Below are 23,727 nucleotides of genomic sequence, written 5' to 3'. Positions count from 1 at the left end.
AACTTTATTCAGTATCAGGAAAGAAAATGTGCAATAAATATTTGACAGAAACTTACACAGAGCACTCAACAACAACATAAAAAGAAAATATATAACATATAAACAAATTTTTCAGTGTTTAATCTGTCCAAACATTACCTTTATTATAGCTTCCATTCTTTTTTGATGAATTTCTTTCAGTTTTTCTAAGAAATTTTCAAGGCTATTTTAACACTTCTCCAGTGTTCAGTCGAAGTAATGCCTTCATTACTCCAATACATTCGGTGATGTTTAGGTCTGGACTCTGGCCAGCCCATTTTATAGCCCTGCATCCACATCAGCAGCAACAAAACAAAGGGGATGGACGTCATTTATTTTAAAAAAGAGCCAATAATGCAACTGCAGGCAATGCAAAGCAAATGATCTGAGCGATGCAAAAAAGTTCATCTCTGGAATGTCAGTAAGAACAAGGTATGATAGAAGAAAGCATTTTCTGCTTTTGTAATCACCATCTTAATGAAACTTTTGTGAAGTGGTAGCTTAGCATAGCCTCACTGTGAACATTATAAACCAACTTAACTAATGTTATTTTGTTTAATGTAGAATCTGCTTTTCTGAGACAGAATTTTGATATTTACTTTCATTTGTCACATGTGGTATTAGTTGACCAGTCATGATGACAAGTCAAACTTGCTGCCTGCCAGCTCTTGCTTCGAAAACACCCACCAGTGACCATCTGAAAGCTGCCCAAGCTTTGCTGAACGATTTTATTGTTGGCAATGTGCACGCAGGTTAAGAGCGTCGGTAACCTCTTTGTTTGATTTGCAAATTTTCAGTAAGTTCACAGCTGCACATCCTTTGAAATCTATATCGTTGTCTTGTCAAAGTCGAATGATGGACAAATACACCTGTGGATTTTTTCAGATTTGAAAAAAGATTGGAGATTGAAAGCTTAAAGTACTGTTTATCTGATGGCGATATTTTTGAGGGTCTGCCAGGTGTTGCACAGCTTTTAGAAGCTCCATTTTCTGTTTATTTATTTATATATTTATTTAATTTGGAAACTCATTTTTTTCCCGCTTATTTTCATTTGGACGACCCCTCCCTTAAGGAGTAGGATTCTCATATCCAATCTTCTCAGCAAAATCTTCTCAGCAACTGAATAACTTGTACTTAATGATCGTTTTGATTGGAAATTACATACGTCAGGAGTGGTTACTGAGTTTTGCACAGTACTTTGCATAGATATAGTATCAAGAATATAAAGGGGAAAACTTTGTATGTGGGTGGTTTTGTAGTATGCGTGTGTGGTTTGGGGTCTGATTGATTTCAGATGGATTTGTTGATCATGCAGAGAGCAGTGCGTGTTGACGTGAGCTTGCCAGCAGGTCACCTGTCACTGCCTGAGGCAAGAAATGTGCAGCATGTGTGAGTTTTGAGCTTGTTTCCCTTGTGGATGTGTCTTGAGGGTCACTTCCTGCATACACATGAACAGGGCAACTCCAGGGCTGCTCAGTGAATGGACACTTAGGCTATCTTGCAACCTGACTGGAGACACGTGGCAAACTGCCAGTTCTCTTTGGTACAGATGTGAACAGTCAGGCTTGGCATAAGTGAAGTTACTGTAAATATGTCCTACAGCTAGGCAATTGGACTAAGCTAGCAGGCAGGCCTAGCAGCTCCTACAGGCCCCTGAGGGTCTGAATACATGCAGGGACTGCACTGGTCTAGATCATGATTCTCCAGTGCTCATTGAAACCATTAGAGTTCAAACAGTCTGTGCATCCCATCTCGAAGCAGAGGATGCAGGTCTTAATACAGCACTGGATGTGCAGCATCTGCCAGGTGGGCATAGGTGTAACCTTGTTCGTGTAAGCTGTGCATATGTTCAAACTTGAAATAAACCAATTTAAAGCTAGTACTTACCCTTAAGCCTGTCAAACCTAACATCTAGCTGGTTATACATTTAGAGTCTTTATTTGTCCTACTTGTATCTTTTATGTTGATAAAATATGCCAACAATGTTGATGATGCATTTAAATTCACACTGGCCATAGTGAAATTTGAATAACAATAAATGGCATGTTTTCAGTTTTTAGTAAAAAAATATACACTTTCATCTTTTTCTTCATTTTCTAGTTATATATGCACCAAAATAAATGCATCATGCTAAAACACCATATGATTAAAAGAGATAAATAAATCAAACCTCAAAATAAACTTAATTAATGTATTGACAAAGCTGCAAGCTTCTTGGAGTTCTGCACTTTTCTGTGTTTAGAATGTTACATACTATTAAACAATTTTGGATAGTATTATGTATATACTCACCAAGACACATTCCTTTTATTTGTAACATACTTGAAATGGAGATTCTGATTCTGAATTGCAGACCCAATAGACAACTATACCCATAACAATTTCAAATAAAGCAGTTTCATTGAAAACAACATATTGTGCACCAAGTACTGAGCAGACACACTGAGAAACAGAGCTACAGCAGCTAAGTTAACTTGTACCACACTGTTCACACAGAAGCTAAACCAGGCAGTGCTGTACACGGATAGGACCGTGGAGAGGACAGTCTCTCTCCAGCCTATGTTAAAAAAAAAAGTCACTATTAACTTTATACTTCATTATTCTGTTCAGTCAAACAGAGTAAAGTTGCTACATACGGACTTTGATGCATTATTGGAGCATCCCATAAAGCATGCTCATCACTGGTTTAAACTTTGAGAACCAAAAACTTTGCAGATACAACTGTACCATTTAGTTCTATATTTTTGACTTCTTTGTTAAAAATCTTTTACATGCTATACAAGGATCAAAAGAGTAGTAAATATAAACTTTACCATGTTTCCTGTTTAAAGGCCTCTACTCAATTTATGGTAAATTATGGCTTTTTAATAAATTCTGTCTTCCTTTCACTTTTTATTCTCTCTTCATAAATAAGGCTTAAACTGTAGAAAGCTTCATTATGCTTATTCGTGCTTGAACTGCCTTGAGCAGCTGCTATTATTTTGTTTGTTTGTTTATTTATTTATTTATTTTATTATTAAGTGCCTTTGATTCCAACTTCTGTTCTTAACCCTCCTGATACTTTAAATGCATCAGTATGTTACTGTCTCACTTGTTTATTGTACAATCTTTCACATCCATAAAGAACCACAGAGAAGACCGTAGCCTGGTCAATAAGTGTTTATCTTTTGCATATTAAAAGTAATTGATGTTTTCTTCCACCAGTCTTCATTCACTTTCTCCAGTCCTGCTTCTTTTATTAAATGTTCTACATGCAGTTGGAACAAGGATGGTGATAGTTTGCAGCTTTGTCAATTTTCTGTCATTATGAGAATTTCTAGAATGCTAGAAGTATTCATCAGACTTCAGTCTCAGCCGTTATTAAGCTCATAAGGGATATGATACATTTTTACTTTGGGATTGTGGAAAATGAAATGCTAATTAGCTGCATGCCTTTTTTGGAGGACAAAGTTAGCAAATGTTACCTCAATGTCTCTCTGTTGAGACTTGGTTATTTGATTGGCTGGAAGAAAGTGACTGGCTTATATTTAAAACTTGAAACATCCCATCCTGTGTTTGTTAAGTACTAAGTTGCACATTAATCAGAATACAGATTACAGAACAAACCAAATATATTGCCATTGAAAGCGCTGAAATCAATAATTAGTTTTGAATGGCATTCAAAAGTTGTTTTCCCCCCTAACAGTTTATTTCTAGCATTTTAATAACTTTCATTTTACTTGATAAGACTTTTTGTCTGCTTTGTTGCCTAGGTTTGTGTTCATGAAGCTTCCTGGAGTATTAGTGCTGACTTTTGGATCTGTTTTTGTCATCAAATTCATAGTAAATAAGTGAAGAATCTGCTCCTACATCAGTACTTCTACTCTACAAAGCTTTGTGAATACAGACCCTGGTCTTCTACCATGAGTCTGGAAGGAGTCAAATGTTGTCACAAATGTTGGCATTATACCAGTTTTTGTCAAAGCAAGACCTTGAGTCCATTCCTGAGCTGGCTCCGCATATTAGCACATTATCTACACCATGTGTAGCAACTGTTCACACTATCCCCCGTTACCCGCGATGCCCTCCGGTACCCATGCTGGCCCAGACAGTTCATTATCCAAGTGGTGACGACAAGCAGACATTTCACTGCTCCAGCACCGGTGCTATTAGACAAACTAGCGTCCAGTCTGCATGCTCCCAGTGGCTCTCCCCTTATCTGGTATACTTGTTGCATTTGATTTTGAGGTTTGAACGAGTTCCACTCTGAAACAATAGACAAGTGTGGCTGTGCTTTCCAAGTCTGTTCAGGCTCTTTGCAGCAACAGGATTGTGTAATTTTGTTGCAATGAAGTCTCACACAGGGAAATCTTAATCAACATTCTTGGCATGATAGGGGTGCTTTTGCCTCAAAGGATGTTTTGTTAGATTATTTAATTCTCAATTTTTTTTTCCGTTCTCTCTCCCTCTGGTGCACACTCAAAGGGCAGACTTTTTCTTTTTTTTTGTCTGTGGCTCATCAGTTAGCTTAGCTGCAGTGTTTGTGTGAATCTGACACTGGCACTTTTTGGGGGAGTCTGGTGTAGATGAGGTCATGAACAGCCAGTGTGAGGAAGTGTAGGCTCGTAGGGCCCCTTTTTGCCCTGTGAGGAGGTCTAGGACAGAGCCAAGCAGGCTGAATTTCCATTGATTGCCAAAAAGTAGTGTCCAGGGGCTGATGTACTGCTTGTTTCAGCCTCGTCCAACATGTCCAGCATGTCCATGTATTGGCTTATGCTTTATTCTTTTTTTGTATACAGATGTGTTGGATAACTTTATGCACAAATAAAAAATCCTTGCAAAAGTTCATAGTATGACATGCAATGAATTATAGAATAAATATCTTCAGCCCTTTTTGGAAACAACATGGTCACACAATAAATATGTTTAGTACGTTTGCAAGCAACATGAGTCTGCAAGTCTGGTCTTTTGACCCACTAAACATGAAAGGAGCCTGGCTGGTCATTTTAATTTATTTTTGGACCCTGTAGGCCACAAGCCAAAGTTCAAAGTTCAGAAAAGGAGGTGGGGTGAAAGCAGCAACAGCAGAAGACTTGGCCTTGGGGTGGTTGGTGTAATGTCTGGGTGCTGTTTATAAAGCTAAGGTCAAGATTTTTCGGTGACTGTCTCTTTCTGTCTGATCCTTGGACTGACAGATGGACATGTCATCATTGAGGGAAAACTTGGGCAGTATTTGTAACTTTGGCTTCTTATTGGGCTTACTCAATAACAGGTCCCAGTCACTGTACAAAAGGATGCAGACATCCCTTCTAATTGGTGAGTTACAGTAGAGTTAGCTGATGGGAAGCTCTGAAGCAGCCACACGTGAACCTCAGGTCGCCATGACCAATGCCAAATGTCAGCTGGAGCCCCCAGCATTGGGCTTTGGAACAATGGACCGGTGTTCTCTGATCATCCCAACATCAGTACTTGACCTCACTAATGCTCTTGTGGCTGAATGCAATCAAATCCTGACAGCAATGTTGCAGAAAAAACATTGATCAAGTGTCTACAAATCTCTTGGTGGTCTTCACTTTTCTGTGTTAGACTGGACTGTGTTCTGCCACAGATGTTCAGCAAAATAATGCTTTATTAATAGGCAATTAAACATGACTGACTGGTTTTTACTCTGAGCGCTCTTTAATATCTTAAGCTTTGTTTTGTGAGTTTAATGGAAGGAAATGTTTGTTTATGGTAGCTGTTGAATATCCGCTGTCAAACCCAGCCAGCTTTTACCGAGATTTTCTCCAGTAGTGGTCTGTATCATAGAAAAAGGAAGGATGTTTTGGACTTGTTGACTTGTCTTTCAGTTTTTGACTGGTTTTAATTTGTTTCTCATGTTAGAATATGGCATCCAGGGGAATATTCAATACTGCAGTTCCTTAATGAATCTGCTGTGTATTACCAAGAACTTGGAAAAGTGCATGAGTGTTTCTGCAGTCTCGTCCTTTTTCTCTAGCTCAGTCTCCTTCTCGTGCTCATTCACTCGCTCTCTCAATTCAGTATCTCCTTGCATGTCTGACATGCCTTGCTTTCTCTAAAAGTGCCAAAACACTTGATCACAATTGCTTTGATGAATCAGATGTGATCAGTCTTACTTGCTCTTATTTCTTCTGTGTCTATCTAACTCTCCCATTCTCTCTATCCAGCTCCCTCTTTACAGCTGGCTCAGTTTCCAGGACTGGTGTTAGAGTGCTTAGTGCTCATTTTGCCCTTGTTGATACTTTGGAATGTCTTTTGGCTGATGCCTTACGCTTGAAACTTTGGTACTTTCGTAGAATGAAGGTTGCATTGTTTTATCTTGGAGCTCATTTTAAAGATGAATGCATTAACTGCTGCTATTTCTAAATGACATGCTGAAAATACTGATTTTATAAAATTACACTAATGTTTAGAAAGAGATGCGCACACACAGACTTGTTTTTATATGTCAGGATGTGGGGTGACTTGAATGTTCCATATGTGTTATATATGTGTAAGTACAAAATGTACAATAAAAATATACACCAGATGTATTATATACACTACTGTGCAGATGTTTTGGTAGCCTTTATTTACTCAGAAAAACACTTAAATTAGAATAAATACAATACCATGAATACAGAAAATAGTGATTTTCTCTAAGGTATACTTCTCTTCGGTGTACTTGTTTAATCCTTTCTAAACCTCTCTTCAAGGCAGACCAGTATTAATTGTGATTGTCATCCAACACCTGGTGTGGCTAGTCAGTGCTTCGTTCAGATAGGTTTTAGGTGTGCTAGTGACAAATCCATGTGTTGGTTAGGGGCATTACGGGCAAACTATGGAACCAAACCAGTGTTCTTTTATCTAGTTCAAAAGAGTGGGTTTTTTTGTTGTTGTTTTTACATAGAAAGTACTTTTGTACCCCCCCCCCCCCCTCAAAAAAAAACTCTTGATTTAAACAATGAGAAAGTAATTAATGTGCATGTAAGTACATGCATGTAAAAATAGCATTTGCCAAATGTATTTTATACAGAAGTGATTTTATGTAAAGCTTTAAAGAACCTTCGCTTAATTACAAAGGTTCTAAACCTTCTTAAGGGTTCTTCCCAGAACCTTAAACATTATGTGGAATTTCTATAAACTTTTAAAATGTTTATTTACAATAACACATCTATTAAAAGCTTTTCTTTAGGGAGTCAAAAATGGTACTTCTATGGCACGGCACAAAAAGAACCCTTTTGGCACCGTTATTTTTTAATAGAGTGTCTAGAGTAGCTCAAAAAGAATAGTTCAAAAGCTTGGAGTCCATGTTTTTAACAATAGATAGCCAATTTGGTTACAGATCAGTATTTTAAATCAATTTAATATGCTTGTCGTGTGAAACTTCACAGGTTAAAATAATTAGGAAGCTGTAACTAAAAATGAAGATTGTTAGCTGTGTCCAGAATAGTGATTGAAGCTGTAGATTCTAGATGACTGAGAAAGCTGAATAACATCTGGAATGAAGCAACAATGAAATGAATATCCAGTATTCATCACATTTCAAAAGTCAGATGAAGGCAGCTGAAAAAACGTTGATTAAAAATGACATATCATTTAATAACTTTACAGAATTACAGAACTTTGAATATATTTCCTGAACTCTCGGTCTCTTTGTGTCTATAAAAATAAAGATATCTCAGTTTACAAGTTATTTTTGTATATAATAAATGTTTTTAATATGGCAAGTGATTCCAAACTTTTGGACTCTGTTAAGTAACAGTGAATCTGTTACTACCTGTTGCTAGAATTGACTGATATTTAATCATTGCAGTGCTTGAACAGATCAGTCTCCTTCTACTCCATCTTCCCTAATATTCCCTCCTCTTTGTCTGTCTCTCTTAACAGATCAAAAAATATTTTGAGCTGGAGCCTTTGGCCCGGGGGAAGAGCTGGGTGCTGGAGGGCAGCACAGTGGACAACATGGATGCTGTGAAAGAGAGCTTTAGCCAGCTAATCCATCTGCTGGAGGAGAAGGACCAGGAGACAGGCAGGATATGAGCTGGAAAACTACAAGTCCCAGCATTCCTCACTCCAGACACTACAGTTCACCACCTCAATACAGGCCAATAGAGGCCACGCCCCGTTCTACAAGAGCACTGAACACAGTACCTTAGTTACAGACTCTCTCCGTCTGTTACTCTGTAACAAACCGAGCAGGAGGAAGATCATGGATTGTGTGTCCATCACGAATCCTTCGCTTTAAGAATTCGTGCCAGCCAAGAAAGTGGGGCTTATCATATTTCAAGTATGATATCTTCTCTCAACGATACTTTGTATTAACCGAGTACAGTAAACGTACAACATTTGATTACTATTGTCAGTAAATATGGTTATAAATGTCCTCTCTGTATTTCAGACCTAGTTGCACATGGCTACTTAACTGATACAGTTAAACACTTGCTTGGTATGTAGAGAAACTGGAAAGTTACTTAATCTGTAGATTGTTCTATTTAGCACCATGTTTGTGTGAACGTATGTGTGTGCGTGTGAAAGATGAAAGTTTGTACTAAAACGCCTTAAATTATGTGCTACGTGTTTTTTAAACCAAACGATAAAGTGATAAAGTGCATCCTCACACGTATCAGTCCGTAGATGTAACTGATATACTAATATAGACAGTCGTAAAGAGTGTAGACAGTGGCCGTAAAGTGAAAATATCACTTGCTCCGACAAACATTAATAGAAAATCCTTGTTTGTCATGGCATATCTCTAAAAATGCATGGCTCTGCTCTCTGTGTATTATAAAAATCAAGCTACAGATGCATCTACAGGGGAGTTGTGCTTCTTTTTTGAAGATATAAGGGATTCTCATCAAAGCCAGTGCGGTATTGTGCTACTTTTGAATGATAGTCTGTAGTTTGTTTTATACCCAGAGCATATCAGATGTATTGTTTTAGCAACTGTCTCTCTCCAAAGTAATTAATCACAGTAATGATTCACCTAACAGATGTAGTGCCAGTTTGGATTTTAGTCATTAGCATAGCACAGCTATCAGACACAACCAATTCACTGAGCCTTCACTTTTATATGGATGACATGATTTTCTCATACCGTACAGCGTTCTTGTTCAGGTTTTAGTCCAGTTGTGTTTTTTTTTTTTGTTTTTTTTTTTACTGTTGCCTTGGAATGTAAAACGCTCCTTTTCGCACCCCGTCAGTAGTGCCTCTTTCAGATGGAGTGTGCACCGTTTATCTGGACTCCTTTTAGCTCCTGCTTCCAGAATCCAAACTGAAGGCTGAACTCAGCCTTCGCTCTCCAAACTGCTTATGTGTCACAGTCTTGTATCCGCAGCCAAAAGTGTTCCTCAAACTCTAGTGACAACCTGGGACATGTCGTGTTTCTAGTTATGTATGTTCAGCACACTGGTGTTGTTGTATTTTTACCACTCAGAAAACATTTTATACCCTCCTGGCCAATTCAGCTGCCTTTTTGTAATTGAAGAATTTCTACATTTGTTACAGATCAGTCTTGTTTTGTCTTTTTTCCATTTCTGTTTTTATCTTTTCGGAGGGGAGAGTGTGCCTGTCTTTGTACTGGAAGAAATCTCTACATTTAGCAGTTTCGTTGTGATGGCTTTAAGCCGATCACAAACTGCTAACTGTGTATATATTGTAATTTATGCATAATTTCCACTGAGCAACATGGACAATAAAGGCTGAATAAGGACAAATGCTGTCTTTGTTCTTATTTAGTGAAAAGTGATGTTTTGTCATGGCGTGGTGGTTTGGATGGGGTTCAAGAGGTTCCTGGATCTATCCTTGCCGAGGCCTACAGGCATTCTAGCCTTGACCCCAAGTCAGTCAATGCCAAGTTGCTTCAACAAGAGAGTCCCTAGTCAGTTAATGTAATGGAAGTGGAGAGCTGAGGTCACTTAAATGTGGACTGCATTCTCGGATATGAATTAAGCCTTCACCAGTGGATACTATCCTTAGTTTAACTTCAGATTTAATCAGAGTTGGGAAACTGGCTCTGTATGCGAAAGTTCAGATTAGATACCCAGTTGAAAATTAGCGATGCATCAATATGGGAATTCTGGACCAGTGCAGATATGTAAAATTTGATGCCAATGTGAAAAATATGACTTAATAAAATGTACAAATTGAAGTCCATCTGGATTAGCATTACAGAGAAATGTGATGTTTTAGAGTGCGGAAGTAAAATGAGTACAATGCAGACATTTTAGTACAGTAGCCCAGCACTACCTAAACATTCTGCTCCTGCAAATACAGTAAAACATGTCAGCAAATATGGTCTGATAAATCTACGTGTCCGACTACAATATATAGATTTTTGTTAAATAGTTAAAACTGCCAGTACCTAGAGATGGCGTATCTGTATAGATGGGTATCACTATCGATGTAATATCAGTAGAAAATGCAGGATTGGATATCGGAGGGGGAAAAAATGAACCTGATAGAGTTCTGCTTATTTGTTCCTGTCAGGAGAACTAGATCGTTGGAGTAGTTCCAGCATGTTATCCTGCTTTTTAGAGGATCACCTTAAAATTATATAAGATTAACATTTCACTAATGACGAGAATTGACTACTTACATCCTCTGAAAATGTGTCTTTCACCAAGTTTTGACAGGCATTCTCTTTCATTGTAATGAGATTAATCCACTCAGGAAAGGGGGCCTGAGAACGTTGAGTTACAAAACGTTGTATGCAATTACACACTTCTACCAGAAAGGGCTCCAAATTTCCAAATCTCTAGAATTTAGATTGTGTAGCATTAAGTGCTTAAATCAGCAAATCAGCATTAGTAACTGTTGTTAATATAAATATGTCAGTTCTCCAGGAATGATGTTGTGGTGGTTGTTCCCCTCTGTATGTAGCCTTTACAAAAAACACCTTTTCAGATTTTTATGGATGAAAAAATGCACATCAAGTGCATGAACACATGCATGAATTGCACCTTTCACACTGAGTCAGACACTGACGGATTTACAACTCTGTAAGAATTTTAATCAAAGCCAGCTTGTGTTTTTAATCGGAGCTGGCTTGTGTTTCTGTATTTTATGGATGCATTAAAATCAGCATGACCAATCAGTGCTCTGTATTTTGCACTTCAACCAAATATGCCTCACATTTTCCAGCTGACGTGCGGATATACCTTTAACTTCGACTCAACGGGCTGCTCCGCTTCTGTCTGCATTCACACTGTTCAAAAATAGACTTAACGTGGCTTTTCCACTGCGTAGAAAAATTCATTTTTCATTTGTCAGGAGAAAAATTATCCTGTGCTATAACTATATGAATGCTTTTCAGTGGGTGTTGATTTAGTCACCTAACATGTATTATTTCTTTTTTTTAGCCAAATAACTAATCTCCTACAATGCTCATTCAACAGTGGACGTCGACTTTCTGTTCCTTCTCCAGCCAGTCAGAGCGGATGCACATCGACAGGCCATGGCATGTTTCCTCTGATCATCCCTGGCATGCAACAAAACCGAGAGCTTTCATTTAGTGACATTTCTCTTATCCTGCTCATCTGGACCAGCCTGAATCCTCTCGGGATTCAAACGGAGGGAGCCCTTCTCCTTTAGGCTGGCAGAGCCGTTGTTCTTAGGATTTCCTCTGTGAGCAATGAGTCATGCACATTACAGCTCTGTCTACCCAGCTGGTGTGTGGATGCTGGATGTCATTTCTCTTCATTAGCCTGTAGGAGTTCCCATAAAGCCGGAGGTTACCATTCACTCCGCTCAATGATTTACTGCTGCTTCCTAGTTCATGGAAAAGTGGATCAAAGTCAGATCAGGCTCTGAAGCTAGAAGCATTTAGTATCCGTCCTTTTTTTTTAAGTGAGGCCTGTTTTGCTCTGTCCGTCTTCTTGGAATGGTTTTATGTGGAAATTGTGAGCAAGCGTCTGAAACATCACAGCAGGGTCACGACGTGTTGTACGCACGGTTTGTCCACTATCTATTCGAAACATACGGTTCTTCATTTTTATTGATTTGATGATTGAGTTGTTGATGTCCAACGTTCTTGAAAAATGAAGGGTCTTAAATGGTTCTGGACTTGGACATGCAGTTCTTGGACAAGCTTTTAACCTTGATGATAGATGTTTTCCGACATGTGGAGGTTCTTTAATCTTTTGAAGAGTTTCTTTACACTCGTATATTTCAGTGGTTCGTAAAGAACCAGCCATTCAATGATTGCTGATGAAGGAGCCAAAAGTGGTTCTTCTATGTTGTCGCTCCAAGGAACCTTCATTTTGAAGAGTGAAGGATGCCATTTAGTTCCCATAGTTATTATAAAGGCAGACAAAGTTGTTGAGGAGAAATTTCAGCCTCTCCAGTAATGCTTTCAGAGACTTTGCCTAACTTTTCTCCGCCAAAATAAAATGTAAATGAATTTGTGACAAAAGAACCCTCTCAGATATTAACTCTCTTTAAGTATTGAGACAATGTGTCTGGCTAGAAGAGCATATCTGAAAGAATCTGAGAGAATTTCAAACTGCCTCTGTCACCCGCCGTCCCAGACAAATATTAGTATGCAGACAGATGAACACTTGGGATTAATCTTTAAACTTTAACCATGTCTGAACAACTTCACAAAGCCGTCTGCAAGACAGAAACTTTAAATCTGTTCTTCTCTTTTATCCAGTGTCGGTCTGGCAGCCAGAATTACGTTAATCTTCTTAAAAATGTCTCCTCTCCCCTCTCCATTACACCTGTACAATAGCAGGCCACTCTCAGAAAGTTTCTCGCTCTCAGTCTTAATTAGTTTCTGTTGCAACTCTCAGCCAGTTTGTGTTTTTGTTGGAGAAGCTGCTGATCTGAACTGCGATGTTGAAAGTTTTAATGACGTCCAGATGCAGACAGGCATAGTTTATGGAAGCTTAAGGATGTCAAATGGAAAAAAGATTCAAACATGTAGTATTTAGGTGTTTGTAGTCTGTGGGACATGATGACTGTGAATCACAATCATTGACCTTTTGATTGTGGATATGATCACGAACCAGACTCATTGACCTTTTGGGCAAAAAGAGACTTTCATAAATATATAAAATGCAACACATAAGCTAAAAAAGACATAATATTTAGGTCGGCTTTTTTTATGGACCATGCCATTGATGATCATGACCTACAATCAATGACCTTTTGGACACAACACTTGTGTTTTTAGTCAATTTTGTCAGATGTAAAGATAAAATATTGAGGTGGTCTTTGTGGGACATGATTACAATCATGAATAGGAATCATTGATGTTTTGGGCAGAAAGGACTTTTTGTGTGTTTGTGGTCATTTTTGGCAGATTCAATAAGATAAAAATATATACTCCAATTTTTTTTACATTGATAAAAAGCTTTTTTTTTTTTTAAAGTTTTTATGTTTTGGAACATAAAAAGATGATCGATATAAAATATATATAATAAAAATAATACATATAAGATCACATGTTATATAACATTTTTATGTAGTCTTAATTTTTATTTATGTTGACCTTTAGGGAAAAGGGGGGGACATTTTACGTATGTTTTTAGTCATGGACGATATAACAATAAGATAAAGATATACATTGCAATATATATGATTGCAAACACATATTTAAGTGGTCTTACTTTGTGAGTTGTGTTAGTGACCTTATGGGTGAAAGGGGAATTTTATGTATGGTTTTAGTCATTTTTGGAACCTATTATGATAGGATAAAAATATATAAGATAATGGTTAGGTGGTGTTGGTTTGTGAGATGTGTTTGTGGTGGTGATCAGAAACCAGAATCATTGACCTTTTGGGTGAAAAGGCATGCCTTATAAGTGTTTTGCCAATGTTTGTTGTCTACAAAATAAAAACAAATCACACTAGCCACACCACCAATGAAATAAAATGGACATATTTGTGGTTCTCAGGGCCAAACACAATAAAGCTTAATTACAGAGCACTTACGCTTCCACCAATCAGTGGGAGCTTACAGACTTCCATTTAGCTTTGTACTGTCTTACAAAAGGACACGACGTAAGGGCGGCATGTCCATTTCTTTGTCGGGCTGGCCATCAGTCCAGAGTGAGGGGTAATGAAGCATGCGCAGCAGCACGTGATGAGACCATTCCCACATTGGCATTTATCGCCATGAAGCGAATGAAGCATGCCCTTCATAAAGACTGAAACAATGGATTCGGCCTCTTTGTAATCAGGTTTCAAAGCTATAGGTCCTGAGTTTGCTAATTGCTTGGAATCCGTTTTAATGGTGTTTTCATCTCTGCGTTTCGCTCCGAGTAAATCCCGCATCCATTAGCGGCTTCACATGGAAGTTAAAAGTCGGAGAATGCTTTAGCCGCTTTTTTTGGTGGGCCCCTGTGTTCCGCTGCCATCATTTTAAAAACTCAAAACAAACTGGAGCCACCACAAATGAAGAGCATTTACAAAAAGTTATGAAAGCAGCCCTCAGAACTTTTAACACACATGGACTTTCATCTCACTTCGAACACCAGCCCTCATTTCTGGAGGGCACAGAAGGTTCTCCTCAAAAGAAAAAAAACCCGAAAAACATAAAAATATTAAACCAAAATAAAAGCCAGCCTAATCCATGTGGAATCTGTAGCAAAAAATGTGTTCAGTTTGCCTGGACAACCAGAGAGAGCGGGGAGGCTGTTTTGACTGGTACATTTTCAATACACCCCGAAGTACATTTCTCATTCTATTTTCAGTGCCAGCGGTACAAACTGGACGCACATAGACCCTAGCTGACCGCTGCCTCTGTCTCACAGGAATTGACCAGCTCACACGTTTATATTGATCTCCTATGGGAGCCACAGCGGGGGTCTAGTGGGCCACGTCTGCCAGAGAAACATACACGCTGGCCTCCAGCTGACCAGCAGGATAAACAACCCAGAGTACCAGGAACTAGTCAGCATGCCCTGAGCTCCCTCCAACACGCAAACACATCACTCTAAAGCTGCACGATGTATCATTTTGTTGGTGTCCGACAAAAAACATGTATCTTCAATTTTTCATCATTTGAAAATGGCAGCTGTCCTTCACAATGTGTGACCATTTCATAACAAATGGTCCAACAGAAATGCTTCAAAACTACTATTTAAATGTCTTTTTAATAACATCCATTATAGGTAAAGAACATTTTTGCCACCTCCTGTAAAGTTACCATTTTGGAGATGAGCCATCTAACAAATTACCCAAGGAATCAAGGCATTCATATCTACCAACAGACAAACCATTTGGTTCAAACTAATACGATCAATCCTCTCTCATCACATCAATGCTTAAAACTGCAGGCTTTTTATTCAGTTTAAAGAATTCAGTAATGTCTGAGTAATTACTCTGAAGTACTCAGCCCTACTGTGAAACTAATCCATATAATGTATTGTATCACAAAGTATTGTATCATTGTATCCTGGCTAGTAGGGGTGGGTGATATGTAAAGGATTGTGATATAAAAACATATAACAATCATTCCAGACATTTTCCAGATTCATACATTACATTACATTACATTTAGCAGACGCTTTTATCCAAAGCGACTTACACATACACGATATATAAAGATATTTTGACACAGCCACAATTGCACTAGTACTGCCACTTTAAAAAACTGGATTTTGATTCTCCTTTTCACATACTGTGCTGGACTAAATCAAATTATCCAGGACTTACTATGCTCTCTTGGTAATGAAACGTTAAGTACTGATGAAGCTTTTCTTGTTATATTCTTATCACAAGAACAAAATGAGTAACAATAACAGTTTGTCATATTGCCCACCTCTAGTGACTAGTGCATTATCTCGTGTCTCAGTTAGTCGTGTGCTTACTTATTAGCTTGTGGCTGGCACTTTAGATTGGGGTACTGTAAAGCTCAGTAAAACTCCACTGTGCTGTAGACCTCTGAAGTCATGTGTCATGTCTATGCGTTTTCCTCTATAGGAAAAATGAAAAGAGGAAATCATGAATATTGCGTCCAGTGACGAACACGGTGCATTGTCCTGTGTACATGTTCCCCCTACATATTACTGGGTGCCCTGAATTATGAGACCATTAAGGTGTCAAAGTATAAATATTGCTACATAACAAGCAAGCTAGTAAATCTTCATTTCAGCTTTCTGTTACTCCAACACCAGTCAGTCAACTTCACTCTTTTAGTTACCCAGATAGCAAACAGTTCTGGGCCGATTCTGGCTGTTCTGGTGTTGGTTGAGTTCTGGATAGATATTAGGCATGTGGGCCACAACTGGGCCAGTTGTTGGACAGCTGTGTAAGGTTTTGCCTCATATTTACGTATAAGGGCCAATTCTGGTATGTGTACTGTGGCCCAACAATGTGGCTGATGGAAAAGGGCCACAGCACTATTAAGTTGCGGCAGATTCGTGCTCGGTTGATTTACACCTCAGTGCTTTTGGCCCAAGTCTGGCATGCCATAAGTGGCCCACTGGAATAGCAGACTGTTCTGGGCTGATTCTCGCTTATATACGTGAGTGTTGGTTGAGTTCAGGATGGATATTAGGCATTTGGGCCAGATGCTGAACAGCTGTGTATGGTTTTAACTCATATCTACTTTTAAGGGCCTATTCTGGCATAAATGTTGTGGCCCAACAGTGTGGATAAAGGAAGAGGGCCACACCTTAATGCTGTGACAGACCTCAGTACATTTGGCCAATGTCTGGCATGTCATAAGTGGCCCATGACTGAAGTTACAGAACACAGCTGACACTCGTTGTAAGGGTTAAATCCCTCATTTCATTTTCCCGCCCGAGTTCATCGTTTTCAAAAGGACAAGCCAGCAGCCGGGCCGAGGAGAAGACAGAGAGCAAGAAGGTAAGTATACTTTTAAAAATCCCATGTACATACGCTAACATGATTTGTGATGTGTAAGTTTAGTTCAGTGAGATTAAATATTTCGAACTATTGTTCCAGTATGGAAAATGAAACGTTATAACTGTAGCTAACAGTGGAAAAGCACAGGCTAGCTATCCTAGATTAATGAAAAGGTCGGCCAGTTCAAGGTTTACGTTAGTTACGTTACCCTTCGTTGCTAATTCTTCGTGAATAATGTTAAACTTTTCCTTTTAGCTAAATGTTCAGAGTAGTTAGCTCGCGGTTAGCGGGTTAGCTCGGAGCTAACGCGTTAAACCAAGGTAAAGCGCTAGCTCCGAGCTAAAGTGCTAACCGCGAGCTAACGTCAGCTAACGACTGAGCATTTAGCGGAATAGCGGGTGCTTTTCGGGTGCTGTGCCGTAATGGAGCATGTTAGTTTGCGGTTATCTCGGAGCGAGCGCATTGCCTTGACAGCAGTGTTAAGTCCTCTTATATGCACACATCTGCCTTCTGCGTCAGTCAGTAAAACTAGAAGAAAACAGTTTAAAACAGGTGCTGTGGTCGTTCACCTGAGGTCATATTTCCTGGTTCATTGTCAGGAGTGCTTTACATGAGTTCGACCTGTTAGCAGCTTTTTTTGATGATGGATTTCTTAATGTTTGTTAGAACAAAACCTTTCTTGTTGATTACAGATCTTGCAGTTGTGGAGTTCTTGCCTCATAATTCAGTTTCAAAAGTTAAACCCTCCGTTCCAGACCAGCTGTTACTGGGGTTCTGCGACTGCTTACAGTGGAACACCTTCCAAAGAAATGCTGATAGTGGTGTTGCTCCAGAATGCCAGGTAAAGGGATCTGTTTTACAGTATAACACAAAAAGTTATACTTAGTTATCTGGAAGTCCGTTAAAGAAGTAAATGATTGTGGAGTGCTTTTCCTCTTTCCTCAGGCATCAGGAAGTGGACAGGTTTTGACGGATTTAGAATTTTAGCAATGTTTATGAAGGGTAGGTTTTTATTATTATTATTTATTAACTTATTATTATTATTATTATTAGTCACTGAATAACTGTCATTATCTAGCATTTTAAATACATTTTTGAACAACAAATCACTTCAAACTTTTTTTCTTCACACAGATTATTTATTATATATTACCATAGGTTATGAAATTAAGAAAAAAAACATACACCGCATGTTTTATCTTGTGTATTCACTAGCCTTTATGTGTTTGCTTTTGTGCATCAGTATTTTTCTACTTTGAATGTTTATAATTGTGATACACAATAAACAGTGTGAATACATTCTAAATGTTTGGCTTTTTGTTTTGTTTAAGGGATTCTGCACTGGTAAAAGTTAACGTATGCAAAACGAAGCAAAATGGTCATAATATACCCACGTGAGCTCATGATGGAGCCGGTGCAAATCCCAGAAAGGGTCCATGTTTAACATAATAAAGAGAATCTTGAATTTAAAATCATTCATGTTACAGCAGAATTGCAAAATTTGCAATAAATTGCAAAACAGTGTCACGTACACAGTTGGCTTGATCTCAGGAATGTATGTATTTTATAAAGACACACTGAATGCGTTGACGCCTGTGTTTTAGGGACATACACAACTGTCTTCATTCCTCAGACTGCTTCTGATATTATAATTATAAAGTATCATTTTTCAGACATTTTTTGTCATCGCTGATCTTAAATAAGATGTCTGAGATTTACATTCTACAATTACGTTCTTAACCCAGCAGTATATGTCCTTGAAGATGTAAACACAAACACTGCAGATAATGACTGATCACAAAGGTGAAGCTTTCTGTTTTTTTTTTTCATTTATTTAACCAAAATCAACATGGAGTTTTCATTCTGAAATTGCTTTTGTTAACACATCGATTATTAAGAAGAAATATTACTAATATTTTGCATGTTCTGCAATAAATGAGTGGCATCCTGCAGGGCCACTTCTGGGCCAGGCACCAAGGTGGGTACTCAGCCGTAACTGTGTGCCATATATGAGCCAGATCTGGACCACAGCCATTAAACTTGCACACATTGCATACATCGGCCAGAGCTGGACAAGATCCCTTGGTTCTACTCACTTTACAGTATATGGACCAGAGCTGGGCCAGATCCCTTGGTTATACTCACTGTACAGTATATGGGCCAGGGCTGGGCAAGATCCCTTGGTTCTACTCACTTTACAGTATATGGGCCAGAGCTGGGCAAGATCCCTTGGTTCTACTCACTTTACAGTATATGGGCCACAGCTGGGCCAGATCCCTTGATTCTACTCACTTTACAGTATATGGGCAGGGGCTGGGCCAGATCCCTTGGTTCTACTCACTTTACAGTATTTGGGCCAGAGCTGGGCCAGATCCCTTGGTTCTACTCACTTTACAGTATTTGGGCCAGAGCTGGGCCAGATCCCTTGGTTCTACTCACTTTACAGTATATGGGCCAGAGCTGGGCCAGATCCCTTGATTCTACTCACTTTACAGTATATGGGCCAGAGCTGGGCCAAATCCCTTGGTTCTACTCACTTTACAGTATACCTCTGCCTTCTATGCTGTAGACTGGGGTTCAATCCCCACCTGGGCAAACACCCTACACTAAACCAATAAGAGTCCTTGGGCAAGACTCCTAACACCGCCTTGGCCTTCCTGTGTAAAATGATCAAATTGTAAGTCGCTCTGCATAATGGTAAATGTAAGTATATGGGCCAGAGCTGGGCCAGATCCCTTGGATCTACTCACTTCACAGTATGTGGGCCAGATCCAGGCTGCATCCATTAGTTCTTCTCATTTAACAGTATACACTTACATTTATGGCATTTGGCTGACACTTTTATCCAGAGCGACATACACTTTGATCATTTTCCATAGGTAGGCGAAGGTGGTGTTAGGAGTCTTGCCCAAGGACTCTTATTGGTATAGTGTAGGGTGCTTACCCAGCTAGGGATTGAACCTTAGTCTACAGTATAGAAGGAACAGGTGTTATCCACTACACTACACCAACCACCACTCTCAGAAAAAAAGGTACGATGCTGTCACTGAGGCAGTACCCTTTTTGTCACTGTGGTGGGACCCTCAGGGGTACATCTCAGTACCTTTAGTCAGGGAACATAACTGTCCCATAATCCATTGTAATTATATTTTCTAAGTTGTACTGATTCCACACACCTCGTCTCCAGGCTTTTTATTTTATTGTTCTCTTTTAAAACATTAGTTTATAAAAAGATACAAATGTCTACTTTACCACTAATAAAACCTTAATTAAGGTACACAATTGGACCTTTAAACCACTGCTGTACCTTTGAGGGTACATTTACATTGTTTGTACCTTGGTGAACTAATCATGTACCTACATGGTACCTTTATTTCTAACCGTGTATGTGCCAGATCTGGGCCGGGGACCCAGCCAGAATTGCGCCAGAACTCAACCAAGGATGTGGCCCACAAGTGGGCCAGGTCAATTTTGCTAAATGCGTATGAGTTATTGTCTATACTTGTGATAGCAGAACACCACTTGGTTGAATCAAACATGTACTGGGGTGTTTGGATTTCATTAGCCAAGCTAAGCTAGGGAAAAAGGTGCTTGCTAGCATTAGCTTAGCCAGTAGGCTACAGCTTCAAACACGACGGAACAGGCTTAATTTTAGCTTTCTGTCCCTCTGACACCAGCTGCTCGACTTTATTTCTTCAGGCTTCAGCAGCTGTCATCTAAACTTGTTGCAGTAAAGCTTTTGTTAGTCAGAATCAAACTTGTTCTGTGCTGAGCTTTTAGCATGCTAAAGAAGCTAATACTAACCTGCGCCTCTCTCCTGGTTAGTGGCACTATTGACCATTTTCAATTGGTGTTAGATTAAAGTTTTGATGTTTATTGAGTCTTGGATTTATAACCATGCAGGGCTTGCATATATTTCATTGTTTTGGGGGTTGAAATAATGCAGCAGGATGCTGCAGCACAATACCAAAATAAACATAGAACTGAGTGAATAGCTACGTCATTACGTCATCCTAGTGAAATCTGTGGCCCTGAACACATTTAGCTTACCATGTGGAGAAAACGTACTGTGGCTAGTTTTTAAGTGCTCCATGTCAAACTGAGTCCATGTGGAAACACCACAGGATTGGTTACCCTCCGGCTTGGAACTTTACCGTGCTGCAGTGTAAAAGAGGTTATAGCTAACCTTGTTCAGAAAACCGTGCTAAACATGGTTTGTAAACATTCCCTGTCAAACCGTGTCCATGTGGAAAAGTCACTAGAACGGAATCAGAATCACGTTTTCTTTACAAAGTATGTTACATATACAAGGAATTTGTATTGGTGAATGCACACATGTATGACGTGACATAGAAAATAGACAAGACAAGCACACAGACTAGTAGCAAATAAAAACGCTATAAATAGAACAGAATAATATACAGCCAATGTGAAAATCTGTACATATGCAGATATGAGTATCTACACATATGTAGGTCTGAATAGACATATAATAATAACGTCATCATTAATGCTTAGAACCAATAGGCCCTACAGTGGAAAAAGAGGCTCTTGTTTCTGATGTATTGAAAATTGAAACGTGACTATCATATCAACCTGAATTGTGTTTGTTCTGAATTGTTACACCCTTAGTAGATGTGAGAGGGAGGAATAGAAGCTTGGGCCCACATAATGTGGCCAGTTTTCCGGACATGGATTAAGCCTACTCTTGGTCTTAATTGGAATCACCACTGAAAATTATTTTTAGTCTTAGATTAGGCTTAGTATGGGTATGAGAAACTTGTTCTTAGAATTTTAGGGGTTCATGTATTGCAAGCCATATTACAGTACTTTTTTCATGTCTTATAGCCCTACACTACAGGCTAGGGTTTTATGTTGTTGTTGTTTATTTTTTGGTCTTTGTGCTTTCTTGCCTCAGCCGTGAATGACTGGCAGTCATAAATGACTTGTCCTTGCTTCAACTTAAACTGCAAGAATGTTTGGAATATCTTGAAAGAATTACTTTTTTTCCCTTCACCAATGATCTGTCACCAGAATCAGAAACATCTCCCTACTAATGTGAAGGTCACAGCAGTTGCAGTGTGGGAAAAACACTCGCTCTTCGCTTGGACCGTCATGTCAGCATTTCCTTAACGTAGTTATGGAGGCTGCCTTCCATTTTCCAAAACAGCCTCACACACAGACCCTGATTACAATCTCTCTGCTGCAGTAATCTTTTTCAAATACGATTACTCTCTCTTTCTGTCTTTCTACTCCATACCTTTCTGCTTCTTCCTCTCACATTCTGCTAGATAGATATGCTCTATCATTTTCATTCAATCTTTCTCTTTCTCTCTCCTGTCTGTCACAGAAGCTGTTCAACAGGTAGTAGCCGGACCCCTCTGCCCACATTCCCCTATGAAGCCTCAACCCAGACAGGCCAGTCCATTCCCACTGCTGATTCAGCTCTTTCCTTCAGAGAAACTAGTGCTCAAATGTACCTCTGCAAGCACCCACTTCCAAGAAGAGCTTGTTAATTAGCTGGTTAGTTGGATATAGTTTGTTAGAATAGGAAAAACACCAAAATGTGCAGAGTGCGGAGGTACATCAGGACCAGGGATGCCCCAGAGAGAGTGTGAGTTTAGCTGGTAGTATGCATTAAATGATGAAAGAACTAAACAAAGTCATACTACTGCTGAACAAGCTGTCATAAGTATGTTCAGAATGAACTTGGTGTACATCTCAGCACTGCTAGAAGCCCAGTCTGTGTAGGGGACCAATTTAAGGACAGGTCAACCACTTGGCTTGTATTTAGCTGCTATAAAGTTGCACTCTTTACTCAGATGCTACATAGTCTCCCAGCTGACTTTGACTCAACTAAAAAGTCACCTAGTTAACTAGAATTCAGCTGATACAAAGTCTCCCATCTGACTCGATTTCAGGCTACTACATATGGGACCCTCAATATCTAGATTCAGTTATGGTCACCTACTTGACTCACACTTGGCTATGTAGTCACCCACTTTTATATATGGCTCCTAGAGAGTTATCCTGTTTACTTGGACTCTACTTTTACAAAGTCGCCAACTTGACTTGGAATCAGCTATTGCAACTTCACCCACTTTACCGTGACATAGCTGCTACAAAGTTACCCACTTGGACTTGTCTAAGGCAAGGTCACCCACTTACTTAGACTCTGCTACTGTAAAGTCACCTACTTTACCTGAACAAAATTGTCCATTTTACTTGGACACAGCTACTGCATGTTTGCCCACTTGGGCTCAACTATTACTAATTCGTCCACTTTACTCTGACATGACTACAAAGTTGCTCACCTTACTTGACTCAGCTACTACAAAGTTGCCCACTTGACTTGGACTTTGGCTAAGCCAGTCTCCTACTTGACTTTGACTCAGTTATCACAAAGTGGCCCACTTAACTCAGCTGTTATACATTTACTACTTTACTCTGACATGGCTGCTGAAACAAAGTTGCCCATTTTATTTGGACACAGCTATCACAAAATCCCCCTCTTATTTTGAACTTGACTTGACTACTATATAGTCGCCTACTTTACTTAGATTCAGCTACATAGTTGCCCATTTTACTTGGACACAGCCACAATAAGGTCACCCACTTTACTCAGACTCAGCTGCTGTAAAGTTGCCTACTTGTAAAGCTGCTTTGTGACAATGCCTGTTGTAAAAAGTGTGATATAAATAACATTTAACCTGATCTGACCACTTGACTTTGACTTGGCTTCTACAAAAACAACCAGTTGACTCAAATTCAGCTGATATAAAGTGTACCACCTAACTCAAAATCTGCTACTACAAACGTGATCCTTTTTATTTGGGCTCAAAGTCACCTGCTTGACTCAAAAGTCACCTCTTATGATCTTGACTACAAAATTAGAGTAAGCCACGCTGGGACTAT

General features: G+C 39.2%; 1 protein-coding gene across 1 annotated transcript in view; it reads left to right on the top strand.

The window, feature by feature from the left end:
- arl15b (ADP-ribosylation factor-like 15b) overlaps positions 1-9,745 on the top strand; it is a 71,429-nt gene extending 61,684 nt beyond the window's left edge. Inside the window, exon 5 of the mRNA XM_017708157.2 lies at positions 7,888-9,745. Within this exon, the coding sequence (XP_017563646.1) occupies positions 7,888-8,040 (153 nt within the window). The 3' untranslated portion in view covers positions 8,041-9,745. The remainder of the gene's footprint in view (positions 1-7,887) is intronic.
- The last annotated feature ends 13,982 nt before the right edge of the window (positions 9,746-23,727 follow it).

The sequence above is a fragment of the Pygocentrus nattereri genome, chromosome 18, assembly GCF_015220715.1.
Source record: "Pygocentrus nattereri isolate fPygNat1 chromosome 18, fPygNat1.pri, whole genome shotgun sequence".
Lineage (NCBI taxonomy): Eukaryota > Metazoa > Chordata > Actinopteri > Characiformes > Serrasalmidae > Pygocentrus > Pygocentrus nattereri.
This window is presented reverse-complemented; position numbering and strand designations above follow the sequence as displayed.